This window comes from Eschscholzia californica, unplaced genomic scaffold (genome assembly GCF_041429995.1).
Source record: "Eschscholzia californica isolate CP2 unplaced genomic scaffold, dmEscCali1.0.p SCAF_1, whole genome shotgun sequence".
NCBI lineage: Eukaryota > Viridiplantae > Streptophyta > Magnoliopsida > Ranunculales > Papaveraceae > Eschscholzia > Eschscholzia californica.
This window is the reverse complement of record NW_028238198.1, coordinates 36,096,496-36,107,687: the sequence shown is the minus strand read 5'-3', so window position 1 is coordinate 36,107,687 and position 11,192 is coordinate 36,096,496. Positions and strand designations below refer to the sequence as shown.

Here is an 11,192-nt window from a genome sequence, read left to right as displayed (position 1 = left end):
CTCCTAAGAATTAGAATTGGGTTAATTCCATTTTAGCCCCCTAAAGATGACCAGTTCACCAAAATGGCCCCCTAAAGATGACCAGCTTCCAAATTGGCCCCCTAAACTCTATTACCGTTAACTTTTCCATCCACATTAATGACTTTACAATGTAAATCCCAGCTTTTCCCTTTTCCTTTTCCTAGTTTCCCCCACCTATTAATTTCTCTTCTCTATCTTATTAATTTATTCTCTCTCTTCATCATCTTCATCATTTTGTACAACTACTTTCATTTTCATCACCATCTTATTATCTCTTCTGGGTTTTATTTGAATGTTTTGGTTGTTTGCTTATCTAGGTTTTCATTAATTTGGACCAAATTGAAACATCGAGTTTAGAAATAATGAAGACTTTAGTTTCAACTCAGATCCGTATTTTACTCATTGAAGGGTCTTCGATATGTTTACTAAGCAACTCTTTGTCAAGCAGAAATTGTTCCTTTATGTGAGAGAGAAAAAGCTTTAACCTTTCTCATCATAAAACGGGGCTTCGCTTGGTTTTAATGAGAAATCCCAAAGATTTGATCTTGCTAGCTCAAAGTTATTGACTATTCATGGTTTGAAGTTAGGGTTCTTTCCATCTTCTTGATCTTTGTTTATTGGACAGTTTGAGATCTCATGAGTTCTTAAACTCTAAATACCTGAATTATTGACGAATCACATAGTATTACCTAAAAATTGATTCTTGGATGACAACAAAGAGGTTTATAATTTCGATCTTGGATATTTCCTTTCTCTGATCTTTATTGATGTCTCCTTGAATTCTTCGATTAGGCTGTAAATTTGCAACATTGTCTGGCCTTGGAGTTTCATTTGGTAGTAGTCGTAGTGGAGATCGATTTTACAATACGACTACCATCAGCAAAAATTGATGGAGCAATAATTCAGGTTTAAGCAAGTATACACACTGAACATGTTAATGAAATAATTGAAAAAATTGAAAGTGATAGGTGTACCAATAAATAAGTTACTGAACTAGTTGGTAAGAGTTGAGAAACTCAAAAAATCTTCATTAATTGAGATTGAGAATTTTCCTTCAAGAGGTGGAAAAGAAGATAATCTTGATTTTGCGGAAATTGACATCTGAAACTCAAGAAAATGGCTCCACCTAATGGTTTTGATTTTTAGGGCTAAATATGGGTGCCACAATCAATTGAGGATTCATCCAAAGCAAGAAACCTCTCCCGGATCCAGATGAGGTTTCCATTGATTAAATTTATCGATTGAATCTCTAGTCGAAGTAAAAAAACGCTCCCGTCGATCGAGTGAGGATCTCAATTAATTGAAAAGAAGAAAAGAGAATATGAATGAGTTTAATTTATTTATTGTTTTTTTGTTGAATTAGGGTTTTATAGGACCTTCTGTAGATGGGGATATGAAGAACTTGATTGAGGAACTTAGGACTGTTAGTAGATTAATTATGAGAATTATATAATATTAGTTTAATGGAGGTTTTGGAGTTAAAATGGATGTTTTGGGGTTTTAATGGAGAGTGGTTGGAAGTGAAGGGAAAGAAAATAATAATGAGCCTTTGGGACTAAAAGCATTAGCTGACAAGACATGATTTAGGGGCAATTTTGGTAGAAAAAGACAACCCAGTAACGTCTAACAGAATAGATGACGGAAAGATGAAAAAGGGGGCCAAATTAGAAGCTGGTCATCTTTAGGGGGCCATTTTGGTGAGTTGGTCATCTTTAGGGGGCCAAAATGGAATTAACCCATTAGAATTTCATTGGACCGGGAGTCAGTAAAAACGGCTCTTCTAAGCTCTTTATCAATATTTTCAACTTTCAAGGGCGCTCCCGTCCCGTGGGAATAAAGAAACAGGACATGAGATTGCTATTTGCACCCAAGAAAAGGGATTGGCTCTAGTTGTGATTGACCTCCGACATTGTCTTTGTCAGACTGACCAGTCTGAGAGCTAAAGCAAGGCCTGGGGGGGCAGCGAGAGTGTGTGTGTGAGACGGTGGTTGAAAACGGTAATGATCGAAAGTTGTGGTGGTGGAAGAAAGATGGAGATTAGAGGGTTAAAAACAATCAACTGAATTTTGGGACTATACCCCCTAAATCAATCTTGAATGATAAAACTCTATTCTCAAAATCATTTTAGGATGCCCCGAGGAATCCCTTGTTTTCAGTAGGATTTTACCGATTTGAGTAAAAAATAATATATAAAATAGTCTTAAAATTTGGCAATGAGGGTGTGTGTGTGTGTGTGAGACGGTGGTTGAAAACGGTGATGATCGAAAGTTGTGGTGGTGGAAGAGAGATGTAGATTAGAGGGTTAAAAACAATCAACTGAATTTTGGGATTACACCCCCTAAATCAATCTTGAAAATTTATCAAGGTGCACTGGGCCTTACCGTTGGCCGTTGGTACTCCGCATCTTCATGAAAAGTTCAATTTACCGGGTCCATGTTGGAGACAATGGGGCAGTCGTTACACCATTCATGCACGTTACTACTTATGCGATAAGGAATTTCGCCATCTTAGGACAGTCAGAGTATCTGTCGTCGTTTAGCGGGGCTCCCATTCAAAGCTTGTAACACTTATCCTTCTGACCTTCAAGCATCGGGCATGTGTCGAACTCTACACATCGCGTCACCACTTAGCAGAGTTATGTGTTCTTAGCAGTTAATACCTCCTGGTATATGTCGTTTCCTAAACACGCGACACTTCTCCTGACGTTACGAGGTTATTTTGTTGAATTCCTTTAACATGGTTCTCTCAAGCGCCTTATATACTTTACTTGTTCACTTGGGTCGGTTTGGCGTAAGGTCAGTTCACCGGGAGGATTGCTCTCCCATTTCAAAGTTTTTTTTTTTTAGAAGTTTCAACCTTGTTGACTATGACAACAATCGTGACTAAAACAGATCCACAGAGTTAAAAGCCTTTGCACAATTTGCTTATGATTTGGATAAACTACTCAAAATCAATTAGCAAAAGGTCAACGATTACGTGATTTGCTCAGACAATCCCAATCAACCCCTTCTGGCAGTGAAAAGCAGATAGTGTCAATTTATACCAGAATGAATGGATATCTCAATTCGTTAGAAATTTGGCAGGTAAAGAAATTCCTCGCTTAATTAAAGTTACTTATAAACGCTATGCCTTTTTGACACGATGTACTAGAAAAACGACGTATGAGAAAATGACGTATTACGAACAACTATTTAGGTAGTATAACAGTCCATAGTGTGTGTTATGAAAAATACAAGATTGATAGAGAAATAAAACTCGAAAAACGAAGATGATCGTTTTGGTCAGGAGAAAAACAATTTCTTTGTAAAACTATATACTATAAAAAAAAGCCTTCAAAAGATGGTATATGTAATACTATAACTAGTTTTGATACATATATGGAGAAAACTTAGATCCAATGAATTATCATCTACTCGTCACCATGCTCATGTAGTATTAGTTGTGTTAGTCGACTGCAACAAATATGTTGGCGCTCCTCATATTCATAATTCTAAGGAGTTACGCAAAAGGTCTACTGCACACGTAGGACGTTGTAGGAATCTATATAATAAAACAGAAGGGAAAACGATGACTAGGACATACATCATTTTTTAATAAAGGATTTGTCTAGAAAACCTTCTCAAAATTTAAAACATAGTTCTTCTTAGAAATAAAATAACTTATTTGAAGAAGAAAAATAACCATGTCCTTAAAAAAAGTTATTAATTTAAAAAAATATATATATATATTTCAAACGTTACAAAAAAAAGAACAAAATCTCTCTCAATAAAATACTAATTAATTTGAGAAAAAGAAATAAAAGTAAATAATACAAAAAAAGTAGGGTATTCAAAATATAGTAATATTAAATATGAGAAATCGGGTGACATGTTTGGAGAGAGCGCCTAAAACAATATTATAAGGTGACTCTAGAAGCACTGGGTTAGAATTTCGTCACATTTGATTAATACAACTGTTTGTGTCATAGGACACGAAATATACCCTAATACATATATAAAAGGAGACATTTTTTATGTGCATCCGAGTTTTTACGGGAAAATTAGAAGTATTGATTGAGGGGATAAAAGTAGCATGACTTTGGCAGTTTAATCAAACATCTAAATAATCTAGAATAAAATGAATCCTAGGAAAAAAAAAATGAAATTTGCAACTTATATCTAGAAATTCTGGTTCAAACTCAAAATCTGAAAAGATTATTTAAATACTATTGTGCCTCTTTCAAAAAATGTGTCGTATAAAACAGTATGAAATTTAATTAATACCAATTCTATATGTAATAAGAAGCTCGCGACTCCGGAACATAATGACCTAGTCAACCATGATTGATTTAGGGGACATATTTATTTTTTGATCCAAAAATTTATTAACTTGTTTCTTACCCTCTGATCTTCATCTTCTTCACACCTCATTCCACCACAAATTCTGGCCAGCATCTTCATCTTTTCGCCTCCTTTCTCTTTGAGTTGAAGAAGATAGTCTTTGCAGAGAGAAAACAAAAGGAGGAAGAGAGGAGGAGGAGGAGGAGGAGGAGGAGGGAGAGAGAGAGAAAAAAAAGGCGGTGAAAGATGAAGATTAGGGGGGCAAGAGACATATTAGTAATTTTTGGGGCAAAAAAAAAAAAGTTAACTCCTAAGTCAATCAAGGTTGGCTAGGTCTTTATTTCCTAGAGATTTTTCTTTATGCCCTAAAGTCCCCACCATAAAGAATCCAAGTTTTTTAAGTACATGACCACGACAAAGGAAAATAATTTAATTTCTTTTCTGTAGCGATAGAACAAGGTAGACGTAGATCTCATAAAGATTTGGAAAAGAATTCTAAATCAACGGTTGTGATTTTTTATTGATATAGAACAAATCAAAAACTTGACAATCAATCCACCTATTGATTTGTGATTTCCTCCCAAGTCTGTGTAAGATCTCGCTTGCTAGATCATTTTTAAATTTTTTGCTACCCATTCGATATATTGACATTTTGGATTAGAATAGATGAATGACAACTCACATTGGAGTCAATACAGTAAAGTGCAAACTAGATATGACTCGATATTATAGTTTTGTAAGGTAACTTTGCTGTTTGTTGTAATTTATAAGGTCATGAATTTGATTTTGTTCATACCACTAACAGTTACATTCAAGCTTCAATCGACATGTTAATAGTATTTGTATGCAAACCACCCAAAATTACGCCAACTTAGAATAAAATATTATGTCGTTATGGACTTTACTATCTAGGGTCCTGGTGGTATTTTGAAAGAAATTATATCACTAGAGCCCTTAGTAGAAACTTTTAAATACTCGAAAAAAGATTAAAAATTCAATGCTTCCTATATTGCTAACTATACACAATCTATATATTTATTTATTTCTCTATGAAGCCCAAAATGAGATCAAACTAAACAGGAACTTTAGTATGAAAGAGGAATTACTAGAACTGTGTTATCAAGGAAGTTCAAATTATAGATTTCAATATATCAATGTTTAAATATTTAGATGTCTATATTATTATTCTGTCGTAAAAAAAGAAAACAGATTTGTTCTTATGAAAAATTCAATTTCTAATTTTGGTAGGGTTGTGGAAATTTTAACTTTCTTCTAGTCTTTTCAAAAACTTTAACTTAGGATTTTGATTTTTTTTTTTTTTTTAAAACGTTCTTCGTTAGTCGTTACAAAGCATTGATACATCACGAAGATGTGATAAGCACGATAATCGCATGAGAAACTATAAAAGAGGCCTAAAGCTCAACAAGATAAAAGAGGTCTAAAACCCGACAAATTTGTTACATTATTTATACTAATAATAATCCAAGTTCAATTTTTCTTGGATTTGCACTTCTAGTGGATTGAACTTGAGACCTCTACCTTGTAGAGTAATGCACTAACCAACTGTGCTACCAGTTGTTGGCGGATTTTGAATACTTGAGATACTTCGAATGGGGTTTGGGACATCCCATTATGGGGGGTTTGACACCCTTCAATTTACACCATGAGAAAATGGTTTTTCCGCTTTTTGATTCAATCAAATAGTGTCAAATTGATTTCCCCACCAAATTTCCGTGCAGACCAAACGCGCCCTTAAAAAAAATCTAAATTATCTTAATCTGACGGTCCGACACTTCCACCGAAATCGACCAACCTAATTGCCAACTGGCTCGTGCCTATGTGATTGTTCCATAGTTTATAACCATTGGATTTCCATGACAAATCTAGCCTTGGACGGCTCAGATTCTACCAAAAGTCAAAACTGACAAAATTAACTCACACACGTGCCATGCATGGAGAAAACCGCGTACTAATTCACACATAAAAAAATTACAAAACCCCCGTACACAGACAGTCTCTCTCTCTCTAAAAATAGTTTTTTTTTTTTTTTCTTGAGAGAGGTTTTGGGATAGAGAGGAAAAATGAACCTTCAATCCTTCTATTACGTAAAACTCGATCAAAGTTAGAGGTCTTGTAAAATCGAAGCGTCTAGGGTTTCTGGCGTACAAAATTTTGTTCGTTTTTTTATGAGATTTTCAGTCGTTAGAAGATTTTTTCGTGAAGTGTGATTGAATTTTTTTTGGTGCAGAATTGACGGATCTATTGAATAAATTGAGATTCTTTTTTGTTTATTTCTGATTTAGAGTCAACGAGTGAGAGAAATGAGAATAGGTTTCTTTTTTGGGAAATTTTTTTAGGGAAAGTTTGATAATAACAATATGCAGATTGATAGAATTAGGCGAAATGTAAGTTATGATTTCTCGACGGATCATCATCTAGTAGATCGAATGCGTAGAGATAGAGAGAATAATTCGATAATGTCATCTGATTTGTTGTTAATGCCATCATCGCCGCCGGCGGTTAATTTCATTGAACATCAGGTTTCTAAACTGGATACTCTTGCCGGTGTCGCCATTAAGTACGGTGTTGAGGTATTTGATTTCTCTCTCTCTCTCTCTCTCTCTCTCTCTCTCTCTCTCTCTCTATCTCTAGCTCTTTCTCTCTCTCTATGTGAAATTGATGAATTTGTTTTGTATATTTGCAGGTGGCTGACATAAAAAGGATGAATAATTTGGTAACAGATCTTCAAATGTTTGCTCTCAAATCACTTCAAATTCCATTACCTGGAAGACACCCCCCATCTGCTACTCTATCAAATGGTTCTCCTACTTCAGGGTATATCTTTTTTTTTTTTCCTATTGCTGGAATTGTTTCTTTAAGGTTAGATTTTGTTGTTATATTGGGTGTATGGGTTAGAGTAGTTAGGTACTTAGGTACAGAAGAAAAGACAGAGAATAATCACCTTATATACACCCTTTGCTCCTTTCTGGAACCCACATTGAGATGGTTAGTAGTTTGGCAATGGTGGCATGGTCTATAAAAAAACACCCTTTTGATCTTGAAAGTGTAAATAGAAAGAAATATGATAGACGAGGCTACGAAAGTAGACCTACCCCAGACCTAACTAGGAATCAACCGTTCATCAAGAGTGAAAAGTCCATCAAGAGAGAGAGACAGTTGAGTCGAAAATGGAAACCATTGATTTCGTGCAGGTCTAGAGTAGGCTTTGACTTGTAGCCTCTTTTAGCATTGCTCAAAATGGAGACCATTGATATCGTGTAGGTGTTGAGTAGGCTTTGACTTGGGCCTCTTCTATCATTTTCCGATTCCTATTTAGGTCTGGGGTAAGTCTACTTTTTTATCTCAATGCTAGAAGAGGCTACAAGTCAGGCCTACTCCATACCTACACGGTATCAATAATCTCCGTTTTCGAGTCAACTGTTTCTCTCTTGGACTTTTTCACTCTTGATGGAGGGTTGATTCCTATTTAGGTCTGTGTTGATTCCTATTTAGGTCTGGGGTAAGTCTACTTTTTTAGTCTCTTCTAACATTGTATCTCAATGCTAGAAGAGGCTACAAGTCAAGCCTACTCCATACCTATACGGTATCAATAATCTCCGTTTTCGAGTCAACTGTCTCTCTCTTGGACTTTTTCACTCTTGATGGAGGGTTGATTCCTATTTTGGTTTGGGGTAGGTTTACTTTTGTAGCCTCTTATATCATTTTTCTAAAAAAAATAACTAGGCTAAATGGCTAAATATGGAGCGGATAATATACCTCATTGAAAAGAGTTGAGATTGTGCTTGTATAGTTGTATCTCAAACCATCATTCTCGCTTCTCTTCTAAGTCTTCATGAATTTGGGAAATTCATTGTCATCGTTTATTGGTAACCAATTGAAGTTTGTGGAGATTTCTGTTCACTAATCATGCTGAAATTTAGGTACTAGATTATACCACTTTTCAAAGCTTGATATTTTTCTGTGTCATCTTGCTTATTTCTTTTGTATACCTTTAATTGTAGATAGTCATTTAAAAACTGTAACATGAATTGGTTGACACTGTAACTGACGGGTATAGATATGTCTATATTTTAATCTTTGTCTGCAAATGAAATAATTTTTGTGTTTAGCCGACTTATAACTATTGTGATAGTTGAAAACGATCGAAACAGTTATCCTGCTATATGAGATGCTTGGACGTTAGATAGGTTTTAAAATTCAGCCAGTCTTGTAACTCCTACCGACATCCCATGCCTTTAGCCGATGCTTTATGCTTTTTTGAAGGACGTCAGAGTGTTGGACCTTTCCCCAAGGGAATAAATTTAGATATCTTCTAATAAATGCCTTAAGAATGCAGTGTGGAACAATAAGTTTCTTAACCATCAAGAGTTCCCATACCATATAGACCCTGTTTACCCATCTATTAATGGGACGAAGAAGTACAGATAGGAAAAATTTCAGAACATGGAGGACCTTGATTTCTGTTCTTACTTATCTCTTTTTATTTTGTTTCAGCAATTGCTACTTCATCATCAGAAAGTTATTTGAATATGATATTAGAAGTAAGTTCTTTAGTTAACTCTTGATGGTTAAACAAGATCTTATATGTTATTTGAACTTATTACAGAGACAGAAGTAGTCAGGAAACTCCATCTCGTCCTGCTCATGTGGACATATTTGAATCTTTTCAGTCCCTCAGACTGAAACCAGATCCACCAAGAATTTCTTCAGCTATGAGCAGTTTACAGGGCTTCTACGGCTTAAAACCACTGAATCTCAAGGAGGACAGCAATGGGACAGAGATGTCTCTATACAGAACAGGCAAATCTCACTACTTGGAAGATCAACCGCCCGGCAGATCTTCTTCAAGTCAGCACCGGAAAACTAGAAGCTTAGTTAGTAGTATATTAAACGAGAACACTAACTTGGCGGAGGATGTTCCAACTTCAGAAACAAGAAACGGCGATTCTCAGAAATCAAACGAGAAATTTATCCGATGGCGTCAAAAAAGTGATGCTGATAATAGTCCTCATACCCCAGAGACATTGTTGAAGGTAGATAATGGTGGCAGTGGGTTTTCAGCAACAGCAGGAAAAGGACTAGCTTTGAGACCGAAATCGTATAATCGATTGGCTCAAGCAATGGATTCTGATTCAAGTTGGTTAAACCCTGTATCGGCAGGAGATTCCGTACTGGCAAATGGGTTTAGTGGGGTTCGAAAATCATCAAGCACGTCATGTTTGCAGGAACAAGACAGTAATGGTTCCTCCTTTATGTGGACAACTTCTAAGAGAACCTCCCAAACAACAACAAGCAATAGACTGATCTTCGATGGCTTGCCGAAACCAGTAACTGGTAGACGAAACAAAGCAGCTCTTGATTAATTATGCCCCTTTTCAGTCTCGAAGATTAAACTATTTTTTATTCTTATTCTCCATTATAGAACATCAAAATCAAGCTGATAGAGTACATAGTTCCTGAAAGTAAGAGATAAAGAAACAGCAGAAATTTAGCTAATAAGAGAAGAATTCTTCCTTGTGAACTTCCTCTTTCTCTGGTATCACATTGTGTATGTTTAGCAAAAAGTTGGTTTTTTTTCTTCAACTCTGAGTATTTTCACTGGAAATCTTGGTTATAAAGATACAAAGAAATACAAAATTGGTTCTTATTTCCCGTTGTTTTCTATTAGAATTGAGGAGAGAATAGAATATTATGAGCAGATATTGACACAATTTCTACATCTATTACTTCATTATGTTTCTTACTTTTTTCTTCCTTCTTTTTTTGTTAATATTTCTTTTTTGGTGTTTGGTGAATCTGAGTTATTACAGTTTCTTGATCTCACTGGACTAGTGTATAGCTTGAAACCTCACACTTTTGTATGACTAGTGTATAGTTTGAAACCTCACACTTTTGTATTTTAAGTTTATGCTGTAAATGTACAAAACTATAAATAAAGTGAAGTTGGCCATTTTATACAACTCAGTTGAGGAGCCTTTTTAAAGGATGAGGAGCAGCAGCAGCAGTTATACGTGATGGGGGAGCCTTTTTTGAAAGAGGGGGAGCGGCAGTAGTACCGCGTGATGGGAGAGGCAATAAGGTGGCAGCAATGGTGGAAATGTTTAGCTCGTCTAATGGAATCAACCGTTGTATAGGGTCTTAAGATGGATAAATGAAGGCTCAACCGTTGTATAGGGTCTTAAGATGGATGAATGAAGGCACGAAAGTATCATTACTATCGAGGGAGATGTGAACAAGATAATAAAGGAAGCATGTGGGTCCGAATTAGCAAGCACAACATGAAAGATAAGAAATGTAATGGCAAGAATTCATGAAGAAGAATTAGCAAGCACAACATGAAAGATAAGAAATGTAATGGCAAGAATTCATGAAGAAACGAGATCGTTCGAGAACATCTATCTTAAACTCATTGTTCGTAAAAGCAACTTGTGGCTCATCAAATAGCCAAATTTCATTTTTCGAATAATGTAACTCAAGGGTGCTCATGGGCACTTCTAGTATTGGGTCCTGGCGCTTCGAATATCATATATCAAAGACTTCGAATATCATATGTCATGGGTACCAACCTACGATGGGCATATCGCCGGGCGTGTATTGGGTACATCCATGTTTTTTTTTTTTGCTGAAACGAATTTTGCTAAAAAATAGGGACTACTGGTGAAGTGGTGAACCCTAATCCTAAAATGATTGTTAATTATATTCACAAATTGTAAAAATGGATGACTTGCAAGTTTTTTTCTTCTGTTGATCTACATTAATTAGAATTTAACAAGTCTACATGCAGTATAAAAGTCAAATCGAGCTTAACGTGACTAATAACCTTTTTAAAAG

At 35.6% G+C, this 11,192-nt stretch overlaps 1 protein-coding gene across 1 annotated transcript; it reads left to right on the top strand.

Moving 5' to 3' along the window:
* The first annotated feature begins 6,334 nt into the window (after positions 1 to 6,334).
* On the top strand, positions 6,335 to 10,101 carry LOC147566445 (uncharacterized). The gene is made up of 3 exons (XM_086652944.1): positions 6,335 to 6,931; positions 7,045 to 7,175; positions 8,968 to 10,101. Exons 1-3 carry the CDS (start codon positions 6,719 to 6,721, stop codon positions 9,722 to 9,724), a joined length of 1,101 nt encoding a protein of 366 aa, XP_086509070.1. The 5' UTR covers positions 6,335 to 6,718; the 3' UTR covers positions 9,725 to 10,101.
* Positions 10,102 to 11,192: the final 1,091 nt, after the last annotated feature.

Coding starts and splice junctions, on each gene's coding strand:
- LOC147566445 (XM_086652944.1), top strand. CDS start 6,719: ATGCAGATTGATAGAATTAGGCGAAATGTAAGTTATGATTTCTCGACG. Junction 6,932..7,044: donor CCATTAAGTACGGTGTTGAG/GTATTTGATTTC, acceptor GTATATTTGCAG/GTGGCTGACATAAAAAGGAT. Junction 7,176..8,967: donor AATGGTTCTCCTACTTCAGG/GTATATCTTTTT, acceptor AACTTATTACAG/AGACAGAAGTAGTCAGGAAA.